Source organism: Somniosus microcephalus, chromosome 22 (assembly GCF_052327205.1).
Source record: "Somniosus microcephalus isolate GS21.2 chromosome 22, FLI_Smic_1.0, whole genome shotgun sequence".
Taxonomy (NCBI): Eukaryota; Metazoa; Chordata; class Chondrichthyes; order Squaliformes; family Somniosidae; genus Somniosus; species Somniosus microcephalus.
Genome location: NC_141008.1, coordinates 55,577,924 through 55,596,517, shown reverse-complemented (window position 1 = coordinate 55,596,517; position 18,594 = coordinate 55,577,924). Strand labels below are relative to the sequence as shown.

The 18,594-nt window shown below is 50.6% G+C and overlaps 1 protein-coding gene across 1 annotated transcript in view; it reads left to right on the top strand.

Annotated features, from left to right (window-relative positions):
- Positions 1-2,265: 2,265 nt before the first annotated feature.
- Positions 2,266-18,594, top strand: part of LOC147102401 (RNA-binding protein Musashi homolog 2-like) — a 269,465-nt gene continuing 253,136 nt past the window's right edge. The window contains exon 1 of the mRNA XM_085964792.1: positions 2,266-2,370. Coding sequence (XP_085820918.1) covers positions 2,368-2,370 — 3 coding nt within the window. The 5' untranslated portion in view covers positions 2,266-2,367. The remainder of the gene's footprint in view (positions 2,371-18,594) is intronic.

Below are 18,594 nucleotides of genomic sequence, written 5' to 3'. Positions count from 1 at the left end.
TGGCTCTGGGCTTAATGCTCTTGAGTACATTTTTATTGGTATTATTTTTCCTAACATGTTTTTGTGAGGGAGGGGCTAAGTGTAGAGTTGTTTTTATGAAAAGGGGCATCATTGTGGAGGGTCCCTTGGTTGTAAGACTCAAACATTGGAGGCCACTGAGCTCTCGTGGTCAGGCAGACCTCTGCCTCCCTCATTGACTTGATTGGAAGAAGGACCTTGCGGGGCTCTGGAAGCTCAACCCGTACATACCTTTTCAAATCCTACGTTTGCCCTAATGTTCCTGCGTTACAACGGTGACTATACACTTCACAAGTACTTCATTTCACTGGCTGTGTAAAGCCCTTTGGGACATCCTGAGGTTGTGGAAGGCGCTGTAGAAATGCAAGATCTTTCTTTTTGAATGAAAGCAAGGAAATGGTGGCCTGATACATCAGGCTGTAGAGTAGGAAGGTCCGAGCTTCTTGCCTTCGCGAGCTGCAGATGTGAATATCACGGAGCCTCACAAGCAACATACAGAGTTTGTGTTCCCAATAATTTACATTTATCTCAAGGTGGCAGATTCAGCACGTACCCACCAATACAGGGGCTAAGAACATCTCTTTCCAAACCTCCAGGCCCATGGAAGAGGACAAACCAGCAAGCAAAGGAGTATAAACACAGATAGAAATGACTTGCCTGGGCTTCAAAGGGCAGACTAGCAAAGCTTGAGGGCCGGAAGTGGCCATATTTTGGACACCGTCCTGTTGGAGGTCTGTCTCTCTTGCTGCAGTGGCTGTTACCAGGGGCAGGGCCTGCTAGAAGGAGGCTTCACTGTATTGAGTTTGTCTTGTATCTACTCAGCAAGCAGAGTCCATTTAAACAGCGCACTACAGCAAACAGTCTACAGAGTCTAGTTAAAAAGAGTCGCCACGTAGTGGGAGGTAGAATAAGCTCGCTTGACCAGTCCAATCTGTTTCAAGAGCATATCAGTGCTGCTGGTTATACAGCTGCATTGCCGGGGTTGGGGGTGGGGGTGGTCATTGATAAGAAGTAGAGGAGCCCCGTGTGTCTGTATATAGAGTATCTATTGACACCACTGTGTCACCCGATGAGTTAGACGGGGCGGGCTTACGGCAGGACTCGCAGCAAACAGTCTATTTTACAACAAACGGAGTCTATTTACTCAGCAGACCAAGTCTATTTAGACCGCGCACTGCAGCAAACAGTCTACAGAGTCTATTTAAAAAGAGTGTCCGCAAACTACAGCAAACAGAACTCATGACCGGAGCAGGGTGATTACGTCTTCCTATTAAAAGCCGGGTGATTTCTCCAGCAACATGCAGTGAGTGGAGGATAGTTACATAATACAAATGATGTGCCTAAAATCAATCCCAGTCACTTGCAGCATTGCAGTCTCCAGGAGTGATTGACGGGGGAATTAAAAAACGAAAGAAGAAAGACTTGCATTTCTATAGCACCTTTCATGACCCCTGGACGTCCCAAAGTGTTTTACAGCCAATGAAGTATTTTTTTGAAGTGTAGTCACTGTTGTAATGTAGGAAACGCAGCAGCCAATTTGCACACAGCAAGCTCCCACAAACAGCAATGTGATAATGACCAAATAATCTATTTTAGTGATGTTGGTTGAGGGATAAATATTGGCCCAGGACACCGGGGAAGAACTCCCCTGCTCTTCTTCGAAATAGTGGCCGTGGGATCTTTCACATCCACCTGAGAGAGCAGCCGGGGCCTGGGTTTAACGTCTCATCTGAAAGACGGCACCTCCGACAGTGCAGCACTCCCTCAGCACTGCCCTGGGAGCGTCAGCCTAGATTTATGTGCTCAAGTCTCTGGAGTGGGGACTCGAACCCACAACCCCCTGACTCCGAGGCGAGAGTGCTACTCACTGAGAGCCATGGCTGACAACCGAATTAGAAAATCATCTCCATTCTGGCCGGGAATAGAGGCTTCACTCTCTGCAGCCGTGTCTGTGAGCTGCCTCTGTGGGAACACAAAAGGGGACTGAACGGTGTAAATAAGAAGAAAGATGGACAAGCCAATTATTTCTCTGAGAGGGCCCTACGGGGAGACACAATGACAGTTGTTGCCTACTGTTTGCGCATTCCTAGCATTTGTTACACGTTAATAGTCCTTGGGAGATTAATTAGTGCACTTGAGTGGCTGGGTGTAGATGCCCTTCGAATGTGCCTGATCCCTGGTCCCCAGTGGAGAGGGCCAACAAGCTAGGGGGTCTTCATTAAACAGCAGCGGCTAACATTCCTTTCCTCTTATGTTTTTTTTCTTTCAGGATTCGGCTTTGTAACTTTTGAAAATGAAGAAGTTGTTGAAAAAGTCTGTGAAATCCATTTCCACGAAATCAATAATAAAATGGTAAGTGGTTGTGTGCGGCTGGGTTTGAAGGCACGTTCCATCGCAGGTGTCCCCCCCCCTCCCCACTCTCACCAGTCCTGTTCAAGGACCCGCAAATGTTGAGAGCTGTCGCGTGACATTAAGTAGAACATCCAGGGGAGGAGGTGCTTGGTGGAGGCTAAGTGTTCCATGCCACAGACACACACATATATACACACCAATGTTCCCGCTAACTTTTTTGGGGGGGTCCGCGGCCCTTTTAGCGGGCTGCGCGGTTCATTCAATTTTTCGCGCATGGGCGGTTATTTCAGTTATAAAGCCGTTAAGCGGCCTGCGCGGGACTTCCACATTGCTGCGCAGCTTAACGGGAGCATTGATACGCGCGCACACACAAATATATACGCGCGCACGTACGTACACGCACACATGTACACACAAGGAAACAGTGCAGTAGCTGTTGTTACTTACGCCAAGGAGTAACAGGTTAGAGAGAACACCATAACAGCAAAAACTACATCCGGCAGCGTTTAGTCGTAAGAAGTAATTGAAATGCAGGGCAAGCGAGGAATTGTTGAACTCAAAAATGCTGTTAATGAAACGTTTTTCAGCAGCCTCCAGATCGCTGTTGAGATCTCTGCATTTTCCTTTTAAGGCAGTGCGGGATCCTTTGAAACGGTGTCCCACCCGATTTACTTTCGCTCGCTTCTGTAATTTAGTGACAAAAAAAATATGACTTCTTATAGAAAGCTGATGAGGCGCGAGGTCTCGCTGGCACACAGGTTCTGGGAGCAGAGCTGCCCAGAATAGAATCCAGCACCAATTGGTGCAGTTGGAGCTGCCTTTGAGGTTGGGAGGGGGGGTGAAAGCCACGCGGTTTCTGGCAGTGCGAGGAGAGAGCCTCGGCGCTCTGCATTGAACCCGCGTGGGACCTGGCGCCAGAGGGTAAAGTTGGAGAGGCCGGGGGACCGAGTGCGAAACCATATTCAGCACGATGGCGCTCCCGGTTTCTCTGGGTGAGCTGACTTCCGAGCACCATTCTCCGCTTGCTTCTCCCATTGAGACTTGGGCACATAACCCAGGCTGACGCTCCAGCGCGGCGCTGAGAGTGTGCTGCACTGTCGGAGGTGCAGTCTTTCAGATGAGACGTTAAACCGAGGCCCCGTCCGCCCTCTCGGGTGGACGGGAAAGATCCCACGGCCACTATTTTCAAAGAAGAGCAGGGGAGTTATCCCCCTCCCCACAATTGGCCCTGGGCCAATATTTATCCCGCAACCAGCATCACTACAACAGATTATCCGGTCTTTATCACATTGCTGTTTGTGGGAGCTTGCTGTGCGCAAATTGGCTGCCGCGTTTTCTACATTACAACAGTGACTACGCTTCAAAAGTGCTTCATTGGTTGTAAAGTACATTGGGATGTCATGAGGTTGTGAAAGGCGCTATATAAATGCAAGTCTTTCTTATTGAACACAACTGCCCCCTGCTTATCGCCCCGGAACAGAGCAGTCTTTTAAAAAAATCTTTATGCATTGACATCCCTACACAAAGATTGCAACAAATCATTTTGTTGAGTTCGAATTGCTGGCTGACCGCCCCTCTTGGGGCTGTGCACGTGAAACCTAGCGGCAAAGTAGATGTGTGTCGAGTCTGGTGGACCGTTACCAACCGACAGGACCATTGTTACCCCACTCACCAAAAATTGAGAGATTGAGTAGAATGGGCCTATACTCTCCGGAGTTTAGAAGAATGAGAGGTGATCTCATTGAAACGTGTAAGATTCTGAAGGGGATTGACAGGGTAGATGCTGAGAGGTTGTTTTCCCCCTGGCTGGAGAGTCTAGAACTAGGGGGTCATAGTCTCAGGATAAGGGGTCGGCCATTTATGTCTGCGATGAGAAGAAATTTCTTCACTGAGGGTTGTGAATCTTTGGAATTCTCTACCCCAGAGGGCTGTGGATGCTGAGTCGTTGAGTATATTCAAGGCTGAGAGCGATAGATTTTCGGACTCCAGGGGAATCGAGGGATATGGGGATTGGGCGAGAAAGTGGAGTTGAGGTCGAAGATCAGCCATGATCTTATTGAATGGCGGAGCAGGCTCAAGGGGCTGTATGGCCTACTCCTGCCTCTATTACTTATGTTCTTATGCTTAAAATATAAGTATTTGAAAAGGGGCTGGAGCAAAGGAGACTGGTTTAGCTCATTAAGGCTCTTGTTAAATCCAATAATGAATTCAGAAGAAACTTCTTTACCCAGCGAGTGATACCACTACTATTTCGTATGGGCTGATGTGGATGTCGAGCAATGACTATAATTTGACATTTAGGTGGCTAAGGCAGATAATTGGGTCGGGGTAGCGGAGTGTATCGCTGTGATGCCTCTGTCGTATTTGTGAATCGGGCATTGAGTCGTTCTATGTTCCATGGTCTGTTCTGGGTGATCACAGTCGCGCACTGGAGAGGTTTTAATTCTCCTTTTGTGAATCAAGTATCCGCGACGGCCACGGATTATGCGGACACGGTTTAGGGTTGCCCACAAGCTTCGCAGGAGATCAAAGCCAGGGATCCTCCGCGTCGGGTCTTGCACAGGGAGTTAAGAATGTGTAACTCGCTACCACATGGAGTGCTTGAGGCGAATTGCGTTGGTGCCTTTAAGGGGAAGCGAAATAAATACACGAGGGAGCAGGGAATCGAGGGATATGCTGATAGGGTGAGATGAAGAGGGGTGGGAGGAGACTCGTGTGGAGCATGGACCAGTGGGGCCGAATGGCTGGTTGTCAGTGCTGTAAATTCCATGTAAATTAATAATGAACTTGAACAAGTTCCTCAGCTGCAGAGAATCACGGACAAAATGAGTGTCTTGCTCCACGTTTAGACCCGGTGCTCGTGAGCTTAATAAAGGGGAAGATTTGCAAGCATCGGTGCAGCAGGAAGAGATGTGAATCATGCCCAAGAGCATTGGCGGGGGGGGCGGGGGGGGGGGGGGCAGACCTTTACAGATATGTCACAGTGGAGAAGGTGGTCCAGTAACACACGGGCCTAAAAAAATTGGGTTTTACAGGCATAAAAATTTACTGGCGTAAAATGGGCGCCAGAGCGCCCAAAATGGCGGTTGACGTGCACGCGTGCTGGAAGTGCACCGCCCACCAAATTGGTAGAGGCAGAAAAAGAGGCGTCCAGGGCCTGAAACCGGCGTTTGGGCCCTTGGCATGGCGAATAGGAGGCCTGAGACCGGTGGCGGAGCGGTCTGAAATCCAAAGTCAATCCGTCCGCGAGCTGCTTGGTGGGGGGGTGGGAGGGGAGGCTCAGTAGGCGTCCGCAGCTCGCCGGTCTCATTTTAAATGAGGCCCGAGGCCCAGTATTGCGTGGGCTTTGGGCCTACCGGCTCGGGGGCCAATTTCTGGGCCAACGACTTCAGGAGCCACACCAGATCCGAAAGGTCGGCCGGAGACCTGGTCGGGGAAAATGACGGACCGGGCAACGGTTGTTCGCGGGCCCCACGATTTCCCCGACCGGCCCGGCACTCCCTGCGGGCGTCCCTCCTCACCGGGAGCCTCCGACCAGGAGGAAAAAAAAATCAGCCGACTGTTCATCGGATTTGTTCCTTTTTTTGGAAACGGCACACCTTGACGTTGCCTGACTGTGCCCCCGAATCAGGTCATACGCAAACACCACCGCCGCGATGCAGCCTGATCGCTTTCAAAAACATCTCCCATTTCCTTCAAAAATAACACATGAAGCATTTTCTCTGCAGGCTCTTGGTATCGCACGGCCTGTGGGGACCCTGCCTTCATTCCTGCCTTTATAAACAGGCTTTGAAATAGTTAAGATTTGAACCCAGCTTGAGGCAAGGGTTAAAAAAAAAACCTTCAAAGGTGAACCAGATGGGATCTCTCTGTTTGTGTTTAATCCCTTTTTAAAATGGTAATGTAAAAAAAAAAATAAGTGAACCGATCAGGAATTTGCTTCGGCCTGAATCTAATCTGCGCGCGGCCTAAGTTGTACCCCCGGGTGCTCACACCCCTTGCGTTGAGGTTCCACTGGCACCCCTCCTGTTCATCTCCGAGTCCCCCCCCACCCCCCTGCCAAGAACAAAGGGAATGGGAGGGAAGCGAGGCTGCCAGTTAAAGTGAGCTGACGCCTCTTGTTCATTGCTTCAGCAGAGAATGTACAAGCCTTGTCCAAGGCCCGCTGATAGCATCACAGCCCCGGGGCCCGACCTCAGCCAAGCCTGTGGCCTGTGGTGTGTGCTGTGGGTAATAAAAATAAGAGCTTAATCTTTTCAACATTAGTTGGAAGGGATGTGACCGTATGGTTTTCTTTTTAAAAGGGGGACATCATTTGATCTGATTTTTGTTTTTTAATGGCAAGTTAAAAGTAAAATTCAATGAGGCAATTACAAAATGCCCAGCTTGGGGGGCTCCATGCTGAGCACTGATGGTGAGGGGGAAGCCACAGTGAGTGCAGCAGGTTAGCTTCCGTGTTCCACCCCTCGGCCACACTTTCGGAAGCTCATTATTATGTGTTTGATATGTTACGTGATTCAAAGAGGCTTTTCAGGACTTGGTGCGAAATCCACAGGGCAAATGCTAGCACAATGCAGCCTGTGGTCCTGGTGAAACCGATTCCCACAGCAATCCTCAACCTCCACATCACCTCCCTCTCAAAACCCAAGTGCCATACCGATGGACAACTTTCTAAAGTGTATTACAGTAATATGTTAATCATTGTCTATTTCCACCCCCCACTCACCACCTCCCACACACTCACTCACTCTAGCTCTTGCTCTTTCTCACTCTCTCTAGCACTCTCACTCTCTCTAGCTCTCACTCACTCTAGCTCCCTCATTCTGTAGTTCCCTCATTCTCTCGCTCTCTCGCTCTCTCTCGTTCTCTCTAGCTCTCTCATTCTGTAGCTCTCTCGCTCCCTCTCTCGCTCCCTCTCTCGCTCCCTCTCTCTCGCGTTCTCTCTCTCGCTCTCTCGCTCTCTCTCATTCTCACTCTCGCGCTCTCTCTCACTCTCTCATTCTCTCTCGCTCTCTCTCTCATTCTCGCTCTCGCACTCTCTCGCTTGCTAGCTTTCTCGCTCTCTCTCGCTCTCACTCTCTCGCTCTCTCTCTAGCTCTCGCTCGCTCTCGCTCTCTCACTCGCTAGCTCTCTCGCTCTCTCACTCGCTAGCTCTCTCGCTCTCTCGCTCGCTAGCTGTCTCTCGCTCTCTCTCACTCGCTCGCTCTCTCGCTCCCTCTCACACTCGCTCTCTCTCTAGCTGTCTCTCGCTCTCTCTCACTCGCTAGCTCTCTCGCTCCCTCTCTCGCTCTCTCTCTAGCTGTCTCTCACTCTCGCTCGCTCTCACTCGCTCTCTCTCTAGCTCTCGCTCTCTCACTCGCTAGCTCTCGCTCTCACTCGCTAGCTCTCTCGCTCTCTCTCGCTCTCTAGCTGTCTCTCGCTCTCTTTCACTCGCTAGCTCTCTCGCTCACTCTCGCTCTCTCTCTAGCTGTCTCTCACTCTCTCGCTCTCACTCGCTAGCTCTCTCGCTCTCTCTCACTCGCTAGCTCTCTCGCTCACTCTCTCTCGTTTTCTCTCGCTCTCTCTCGCTCTCTCTCGCTCACTCTCACTCTCTCTAGCTCTCTCACTCTCTCTAGCTCTCACTCTCTCTCAAGCTCTCTCTCCCTCTCTAGCTCGCTCTCTCACTCTCTCACTCTCTAGCTCTCTCACTCTAGCTCTCTCTCTCACTCTCTTTGTAGCTCTCTCTAGCTCTCTCACTCTCTATCTCTCTCTCGCTCTCCAGCTCTCTTACTCTCTCTCTAGCTCTCTCTAGCTCGCTCTAGCTCTCTCACTCTAGCTCTCTCTAATTCTCTCTAGCTCTCTCTCTCACTCTCTAGCTCTCTCTAATTCTCTCTAGCTCTCTCTCTCACTCTCACTCTCTTTGTAGCTCTCTAGCTCTCTCACTCTCTAGCTCTCTCTCTCACCCTCTCTGTAGCTCTCACTCTCTAGCTCTCTCTCTCTCACTCTAGCTCTCTCTCTCACTCTCTAGCTCTCTCTCACTCTCGAGCTCTCTCTCTCACTCTCTAGCGCTCTCTCTCACTCTCTAGCTCTCTCTCTCACTCTCTAGCTCTCTCTCGCTCTCTAGCTCTCTCTCTCGCTCTCTAGCTCTCTCTCACTCTCTAGCTCTCTCTCACTCTCTAGCTCTCTCACTCTCTAGCCCTCTCATTCTCTAGCTCTCTCTCTCACTCTCTAGCTCTCTCATTCTCTAGCTCTCTCTCTCACTCTCTAGCTCTCTCTCTCACTCTCTAGCTCTCTCTCTCGCTCTATAGCTCTCTCTCTCGCTCTCTAGCTCTCTCTCACTCTCTAGCTCTCTCTCTCACTCTCTAGCTCTCTCTCTCACTCTCTAGCTCTCTCTCTCACTCTCTAGCGCTCTCTCTCACTCTCTAGCGCTCTCTCTCTCAATCTCTAGCTCTCTCTCTCACTCTCTAGCTCTCTCTCACTCTCTAGCTCTCTCTCTCACTCTCTAGCTCTCTCTCTCACACTCTCGCTCTCTCTCTCTAGCTCTCTCGCTCTCTAGCTCGCTCTCTCACTCTCTAGCGCTCTCTCTCACTCTCTAGCTCTCTCTCTCACTCTCTAGCTCTCTCACTCTCTAGCTCTCTCTCTCACTCTCTAGCTCTCTCTCTCACTCTCTAGCTCTCTCTCTCACTCTCTAGCGCTCTCTCACTCTCTAGCTCTCTCTCTCACTCTCTAGCTCTCTCTCTCACTCTAGCGCTCTCTCGCTCTCACTCTCTCGCTCTCTCTCTCACTCTCTAGCTCTCTCTCTCACTCTCTAGCTCTCTCTCTCACTCTCTAGCTCTCACTCTCTAGCTCCCTCACTCTCTAGCTCTCTCTCTCACTCTCTAGCTCTCTCTAGCTCTCTCTCTCGCTCTCTAGCTCTCTCTCTCGCTCTCTAGCGCTCTCTCTCTCACTCTCTAGCTCTCTCTCTCTAGCTATCTCTCTCACTCTCTAGCACGCTCTCTAGCTCTCTCTCTCGCTGTCTCTCTCGCTCTCTAGCTGTCTCTCTCGCTCTCTAGCTCTCTCTCTCACTCTCTAGCTCTCTCTCTCGCTCTCTAGCTCTCTCTCTCGCTCTCTAGCTCTCTCTCTCACTCTCTAGCGCTCTCTCTCACTCTCTAGCGCTCTCTCTCTCACTCTCTAGCTCTCTCTCTCACTCTCTAGCTCGCTCTCTAGCTCTCTCTCTCGCTCTCTAGCTCTCTCTCTAGCTCTCTCTCTCACTCTCTAGCTCTCTCTCTCGCTCTCTAGCTCTCTCTCTCGCTCTCTAGCTCTCTCTCACTCTAGCTCTCTCTCTCACTCTCTAGCTCTCTCTCACTCTCTAGCTCTCTCTCTCACTCTCTAGCTCTCTCTCTCACTCTCTAGCTCTCTCTCTCACTCTCTAGCGCTCTCTCTCACTCTCTAGCGCTCTCTCTCTCACTCTCTAGCGCTCTCTCTCACTCTCTAGCTCTCTCTCTCACACTCTCGCTCTCTCTCTCTAGCTCTCTCGCTCTCTCACTCTAGCTCTCTCTCTCACTCTCTAGCGCTCTCTCTCACTCTCTAGCTCTCTCTCTCACTCTCTAGCTCTCTCTCTAGCGCTCTCTCACTCTCTAGCTCTCTCTCACTCTCTAGCTCTCTCTCACTCTAGCGCTCTCTCGCTCTCACTCTCTCGCTCTCTCTCTCACTCTCTAGCTCTCTCACTCTCTAGCTCTCTCTCTCACTCTAGCTCTCTCTCTCACTCTAGCTCTCTCTCTCACTCTCTAGCTCTCTCTCTCACTCTCTAGCTCTCTCACTCTCTAGCTCTCACTCTCTAGCTCTCTCTCTCGCTCTCTAGCTCTCTCTCTCGCTCTCTAGCGCTCTCTCGCTCTCTAGCGCTCTCTCACTCTCTAGCTCTCTCTCTCACTCTCTAGCTCTCTCTCTCGCTCTCTTGCTCTCTCTCTCGCTCTCTAGCTCTCTCTCTAGCTCTCTCTCTCGCTCTCTAGCTCTCTCTCACTCTCTAGCTCTCTCTCTCACTCTCTAGCTCTCTCTCTCACTCTCTAGCTCTCTCTCTCTCGCTCTCTAGCTCTCTCTCTCGCTCTCTAGCTCACTCTCTAGCTCTCTCTCTCGCTCTCTAGCTCTCTCTCACTCTCTAGCTCTCTCTCTCTCTCTCACCCTCTAGCTCTCTCTCTCTAGTGCTCTCTCTCACTCTCTAGCTCTCTCTCTCACTCTCTAGCTCTCTCTCACTCTCTAGCTCTCTCTCTCACTCTCTAGCTCTCTCTCTCACTCTCTAGCTCTCTCTCTCACTCTCTCTCTCACTCTCTCGCTCTCTCACTCTCTCGCTCTCTCACTCTCTAGCTCTCTCTCTCACTCTCTCGCTCTCTCTCTCACTCTCTAGCTCTCTCTCTCACTTTCTAACTCTCTCACTCTCTAGCTCTCTCTCACACTCTCTTGCTCGCTCTCTCTCACTCTCTAGCTCTCTGATTCTTCTTCCCATTTTTTTTTGCTCCTCTGAATGACGTTTTTACTTGTTCGCACACGCTGCTATATTCCTTTCTCTCATTCAGCCTGCCCTGGATTTTGCGACTGTTCCCTTGCCATCGTCGGTGGGTGTGGTTTTTGGCTCCGTGAACAGCGGGAGGCAGGAGAGAGATTCGGAGGGGTGTGCGAGCGCGCCCGTGTGCAGAGAGAACGGAGCTCAACATGAGGCACGCGGGCTAGAGTGGGTTAAGACTGACTGACGCAAGTTTGCAGGGCAGGTTCAGTTGTTCTATCCGGTGCTTCTGTCCTCAGCGTCAGCTACTCCTGTGCGCACCATGTCAGCAGCTTATCGGGCAGTGTTGAAGCATATCGGGCCAAGTGCGCTGAGGACTATAGCGAGTTAGATCCGATGCACTTAATAAGCCCAGTGACAACCATGAATAGAGATGCAAACATTGTGACTGATGAATAGATGGTTTGTTTGGTGGTGATCTGTGTGCATGTCTGTACATCTATAAGAGAGCTTCAAAAAGCTCAAGTTCATCACCCTCCTCTCGCGCTGCCAGACTGTCTAATGCAAGATGTACAGAGGCTGTGTCTGAATCCTGGATTGCTCGGCTACAGGGAAGCTTTGAAGCCAAAAGGGCCGGTTTTATTGAGTGGGAAAAGTGCCGTTATCCTGCGATATCCCGACACTGAGCTAGAGTTGGAACCGCCCCCCCCCCCTCCCCCCGATCACAGATGTCTCGGTTTTACAGCACTCTCTCCCTTTCATCTTCCCCTCCTTGTCTCCTTTCTTTTCACTTTTTCCCAGTGCCTCTGGCAACTGCTTGCTCCATATGTTGCTGTTCAGACTGTATTCCCCTAAAGAGATCAGCGAAAGGTTCTCCCGATTGACAGACTCCATCCCCTGCAACCTCTTCCACCCACCCCCCCGCCCACCCTCAAGAGATGTTCACTGTTGACGGGGCCCCTTTAAGAGGCGCTTGCTGTTGGTGATGCTTTGTCTGGCTGTTTCTCACACCTGGCAGCGATGCTGTTTGTTTTTAACATACTCGAGGCCTCTGTTACCGATCTGAGGGGCCTTTCCACCTCGCAAACATTTTGGCGAGTGTCGCGTTGCAGGAATATTATTCGAGAAACAGGAGAAAGGAAGATGGAGAGCAAAACGCGGGAAGTAACGCACTGGCACAGAAACGGTTGAATAGAAGGACTCATTTGAGGCCAGGATGGGCAGGACAGGAATCGACATTTCAGAGTAATCCCAGTGTCCTGCACATCCTATGATACCTAATAGTGCAGAAACTGTGTGGCTCGGTGTCAAATTTTATTTGATAACAATCCTGTGAAGCACTTTGGGACGTTTTACTTTGTTAAAGGTGCTCTATAAATACAAGTTGTTGTTGTTACTGAAACAAAATGGAAGTTTTTAAAATTTGTTTGTGGGATGTGGGCATCTCTGGCAAGGCCAGCATTTATTGCCCATCCCTAGTTGCCCTTGAGAAGGTGGTGGTGAGCCGCCTTCTTGAACCGCTGCAGTCCGTGTGGCGAAGGTGCTCCCACAGTGCTGTTAGGGAGGGAGTTCCAGGATTTTGACCCAGCGACGATGAAGGATCGGTGATATATTTCCAAGTCAGGATGGTGTGCGACTTGGAGGGGAACTTGCATGTGGTGGTGTTCCCATGTGCCTGCTGCCCTTGTCCTTCTAGGTGGAAGAGGTCGCGGGTTTGGGAGATGCTGCCGAAGAAGCCTTGACGAGTTGCTGCAGTGCATCTTGTAGATGGTACACACTGCAGCCACGGTACGCCAGTGGTGGAGGGAGTGAATGTTTAAGGTGGTGGATGGGGTACCAATCAAGTGGGCTGCTTTGCCCTGAATGGTGTCGAGCTTCTTGAGTGTTGTTGGAGCTGCACTCATCCAGCCAAGTGGAGAGTATTCCATCACACTCCTTACTTGTGCCTTGTAGATGGTGGAAAGGATTTGGGGAGTCAGGAGGTGAGACACTCGCCGCAGAATACCCAGCCTCTGACCTGCTCTTGTTGCCACAGTATTTATGTGGCTGGTCCAGTTAAGTTTCTGGTCAATGGTGACCTCCAGGATGTTGATGGTGGGGGATTCGGCGATAGTAATGCCGTTGAATGTCAAGGGGCGGTGGTTAGAATCTCGCTTGTTGGAGATGGTCATTGCCTGCCACTAATGTTACCTGCCACTTATCAGCCCAACCCTGAATGTCGTCCAGGTCTTGTTGCATGCAGGCATGGACTGCTTCATTATCTGTGGAGCTGCGAATGGCGCTGAACACTGCAGTCATCTTCGAACATTCCCATTTCTGAGCTTATGTTGGAGGGAAGGTCATTGATTAAGCAGCTGAAGATGGTTCGGCCTAGGACACTGCCCTGAGGAACTCATGCAGCGATGTCCTGGGGCTGTGATGATTGACCTTCAACCACCACAACCATCTTCCTTTGTGCTAGGTATGACACCAGCCAGTGGAGCGTTTTCCCCCTGATTCCCATTAACTTCAGTTTTACTAGGGCTCCTTGATGCCGCACTCGGTCAAATGCTGCCTTGATGTCAAGGGCAGTCACTCTCACCCCACCTCTGGAATTCAGCTCCTTTGTCCATGTTTGGACCAAGGCTGTAATGAGGTCGGGAGCCGAATGGTCCTGGCGGAACCCAAACTGGGCATCAGTGAGCAGGTTGCTGATGACTAAGTGCCGCTTAATAGCGCTGTCGATGACACCTTCCATCACTTTGCTGATGATTGAGAGTAGACTGATGGGGCAGTAATTGGTTGGATTGGATTTGTCCTGCTTTTTGTGGACTGGACATACCTGGGCCGTTTTCCACTCTGTCGGATAGATGCCAGTGTTGTAGCTGTACTGGAACAGCTTGGCTAGAGGCGCGGCTAGTTCTGGAGCAAAAGTTTTCAGCACGAGAGCCAGGATGTTGGTCGGGGCCCACAGCCTTTGCTGTATCCAGTGCGCTCAGCCTTTGCTGTCCCCAGTGCGCTCAGCCGTTTCTTGATATCACGTGGAGTGAATCGAATTGGCTGAAGACTGGCTTCTGTGGTGGTGGGGACCTCGGGAGGAGGTCGATATGAATCATCCACTCGGCACTTCTGGCTGAAGATAGTCACACTCTCTTAAAGGGACCCCTGCTCCATGTCCGAGCCTTGTGTTCACCACAGATAAAAATCGGGCTATTAGTAAATCTCTGCGCCATGGCCCTTTAATTACTCTTGACCAAAAGAAGACTAGCAAATTCATGTTCTCGCTGAGCCAGGAGCCCCGGGGAATTCAGGCTTTGAGGTCAGTGAGCTCCTAATGGACGGAGAATCCTGCGGCGGGGGGGTGGGGGGGGGGTGACCTCTGTGCCCGAGTTCCTGTTACACGCCCTCGAAGCACGAAATTCCACCTCGGGAGTTTCGCATTCTGTAAAACCTCCTTCTAGAATTGTCAGGCTTGGGCCTCGCTCCGCGGGAACCCCAACCTACTGGTCAGCCAATGACGTGTCACCATTGACGGTTGCCATGGAGGAAGCGGCAGCCCAGACTGCCATCACCTGCTCGTTCGAGGAAGGGTGGGGGTGTGATTTGGGAACGGGAAAGACAGACAAACACCAGCATCGCAATTGCTGTGCATTCCTTCATTCCCAGTGGTATCATTCCTCTGGAATTTATGACAGTGATGTCCCAACATGCAACTCCTGACTGCCACAGCCCCCCCGCCACCCCACCATCCCCTCGAACATTGTCGGATCCCGATAATTGTTTTCCTACTTCAAGCCCATCTTTCATTTTCACTGTAATGGGAAAACCAATTGCAATGTTATTGGCAATTAAAAAATTCCAGGTCTTTGTCGACGTAGCTTAGCAACTAAGATACACAGTTAAATATATACATAATGAGAGGAACATGCTTGTCCTACTTATTGGGATTCTATTTGGTAATAGAGCTTTTGGTGCAGATACGATCAAAGCAATCTTCCAGGCGCTGTTTGCAACAATCCAGCCTGCGTATTTGGCTTGTAAATTCTGCAGCACAAAGGTAGTGAGGGACCTGGTTGCTAACAACATCAAATGGTGCGAATGAAACATCTTTCCCCCGCTCCATTTGGGGCTTTCCATTTGTGACCTTTTAGCTGACTGAAAATGGAAATTGAAAGTGTCTGAAGGAGAGGAGAAAGGGAAATGACAAACGATTTGTTAAAATAAAAGTTTTTCTTTCTACCCCATGAAAGAATAAGAACTGAACCGGTTTGTAGCTGATTTTCCTTATTGCTGGACCTAGAAGCCGTTTTAAAGCAGGGTTTGCTTCGACGGGAAGCCACTTAAAATTTTCCCCAAAGTCTCCTCCTCCTCCTCCAGAACGAGATAACTGAAGGCCGAGAGATTCTCTCTCTCTCTTCCCGAGGGAGCGCGGCGTCTGATTCTGGAGTGGGAACGCTGCCTCCGGGGAGATCCGCCGTGTTTGAGCGGCAGGATCTGCCTCCACAGGCACAGCGGATTCCGATACCCGCGGGGCTCTGCGGCAGCCCCCAGCGCGCTCCGTACCGCTGCTGCTGAACTGGGCATCGTAAGAACATGAGAAATCGGAGCAGGAGTCGGTCATTCAGCCACTCGAGCCTGCTCCGCCATTCAATAAGATCATGGCTGATCTTCAACCTCAACTCCACTTTCCCACCCGATCTCCATATCCCTCGATTCCCCTAGAGTTCAAAAATATATCGATCTCAGCCTTGAATATACTCAACGATTCAGCATCCACAGCCCTCTGAGGTAGAGAATTCCAAAGATTCACAACCCGGAGTGAAGAAATTCCTCCTCATCTCAGTCTTAAATGGCCAACCCCTTATCCTGAGACTATGCCCCCTAGTTCTAGACTCTCCAGCCAGGGGAAACAACCTCTCAGCATCTACCCTGTCGAACCCCCTCAGAGTTTTATACGTTTCAATGAGATCACCTCTCATTCTTCTAAATTCCAGAGAGTATAGGCCCAATCTACCCAATCTCTCCTCATAGGACAGCCCTCTCATCTCCGGGGTAGCTGGGCTCTCGTAAGAACATATCCCTTGAGGTCCTGACGCCTTTGCCTACACATGACTCAGAGTAACATTTTTTTAAAATAAGGCCCGGGGCGTCTCCCCCGAGCGATTTTCAGTTTTCTTCTCCGCTCTGCCCGCTCTGAATTTTATGTTTCCCCGCTACATTTACTAGAATGGCACCAGGGATAAGGGACTTCCAGTTCTTGTGGAGAAGCTGAGATCATGGGCCTAGAAATTTCAGAGCGCTGGAAACCTGCCAGTGGCACCGCGGGCCGCAGTTGCCGGCCGCCGTAATTAATAGCGCCGACAGCACCGGTATATTGGTGCTGATCAATATTAGCCCAGCGCTAAACCTACCGTACACGGCCGGTTTTTGGGCGGTAGTCTCAGCCGGAGGCCCGATGTAGCGTGGCCATAGCGTCATTGGAGCAAGAACGAGCAAGGCTGTCATTTTAGAAAGCAGAGCGGTCCCTTAAAGCTAATGGCCATTTTGGTGAGGGCGCTATGGCCCTCACCAAAATGGCGGCCACCGAGTCCCGTGCAGGGGTCGGGGTGGGAGGGAAGTGTGGCGGCCGCCATTTTTTTCACTAATCTGCCGGTAACTGGTGGCGGTAAGTAGCCAAATTTTTCCCCTATTCTCTTTGCAGCAGGGAAGGTTCAGGGGAGATTTAATAGAGGTGTTCAAAATTTTGAAAGGTTCTGATCCAGTAGATAGGGCGAAACTTCGCTACTGTAGTGTATGTACCTTTAAGGGGAGAACTACTTTTTACAGCTCCTGTATCCTGTAGTACCGGCAGTGACCACACCTGTATATAAACCCTCAGTAGTGCTCTGTACAGTCAGTTGCAGTTTGAACCTCATTCAGTAAACACCTGTTGATCGTTCCCTGCAGTCTTTGTCTGATTATTGAAGGACACAACATTAAGATACCCGGATTTAACATTGGCGACGAGAAGATTCGAACCTACCTGCATCTCTGCATCACCTCCCAGGGATTCGCTCCTGGAGAACAGTTGAAGGAGGTCGAGTCCAGAAGCACGGGCATCGCAGGGGAGGCTGTCGAGAGCCAGGCTTGGCTTTCCAGCCACAGTGGTCCAGCGAAACGGGCTGGCAACAGGTACTGCGCAGACCCTTCCCGGACAGCGGCGGCTAGAGCCGACCGAGCGGTACAGAAAGGGCCGAGCAGCGTCGACGTGGGAGAGAGAGAGGGCAGAGCGCACGGCCCAGCCGGTGTTCAAGGGCCGAGCAGCGTCAACGAGAGAGAGCAGAGCGCAGCCGGTGTTCAGGGGCTGAGCAGCGTCAATGGGGGAGAGATGCGCGCAGGAAAATGCGAGGCGCTGCCATTGCCATGAGGACCGCAGAGAATGGCATTGGCAGCAGCGCAGGAGCAGCGCGCGAGGCCCACAGGGCATCGCCATTTGCCAGGAGGACCGCCGAGAGCGGCGTTGGCAGCAGCACGGCAGACGCCATTTTAAGCCGCTGCAGGGAAGAAAGGAAAGCGCCGGAGACGCCATTTTAAGCCAGTCTAACCACACCCAAAAATGCCAAAGAGTGGCAGTATCACAGCGTTCGACAATGGTCGAAGATTGGACGACATATGTCGAACACATAGAAGTATACTGCAAGTCGAATGAAGTGCCAGATGACAAGAAAGCGCTGGTATTGTTGAACTCAATGGGTGCAAAAACGTATGGCTTACTACGAAACCTAGTAACCCCAGAGAAGCCAGTAGAAAAGGGTTTTGAAAACATAGTGTCAATCCTACAGGACCACTTAAACCCCACACCTCTGCTGATAGCAGAAAGATTTAAGTTTCACAAAAGGAACCAGCATAAAGATGAAAGTAATGCTGAGTATTTAACGGAACTGCGCAAGCTATCGAAACACTGCCAGTTTGGAACGGGACTAGCAGATACTTTAAGGGACAAGTTTGTGTGTGGGCTTCAAAGTGAAGGAACCCAGAAACGGCTTCTATCAGAAAAGGATCTTACGCTGGACAAGGCTTTCAGCATTGCAGTATCACACGAAGCAGCCGCACGGGGCGCTGCAGAGATACAACGGAGACCGCAAGAATATGGCACAAATGAAATGTCATACGGAACAGTGAAGTGCTATCGCTGCGGCAGAACAACACACGACCATAATGATTGCTGGTTCAAGGACAAAGTGTGCAGACAGTGTGGAAAAGTAGGACACATAGCAAGAGTCTGCAGGTCGGGAAAGAAAACCAGCAGCAAGAAATCTCCACAGGAGAAGTACAAGAAGGTACATAAGGTGACGGAGAGTAGTTCAGACGAACAGAAGAGTGATACAGACTCCGGAAGCAAGGAGCTGGGTTGTCTGAAACTACATAATGTGATCAAAATGGAGGATCACCAAACTATCTGGGTCACGCTCAAGATAGCAGGAGTCCAAGTGAAAATGGAATTGGACACAGGATCAGCCCTAACAGTCATAAACCGAAGGGACTACAAGCGGCTATTCTCACATATACCCTTGAGAGATACAAAGATTGTCTTGAAGACGTACACGGGGCAAAAAGTCTACCCCAAAGGAAAAATAAGGGTTAACGTTGTATATAATGGCAAGGAAACACCAAAAATGGACCTATATGTATTGCCAGATGGAGGACCACCACTATTAGGATGTGAATGGATCCGGAAGATACAGCTAGATTGGCATTCCATACAAGCACTGACTGTAGATGCCAAAAAGGATGACGACGTCACGCCTGGA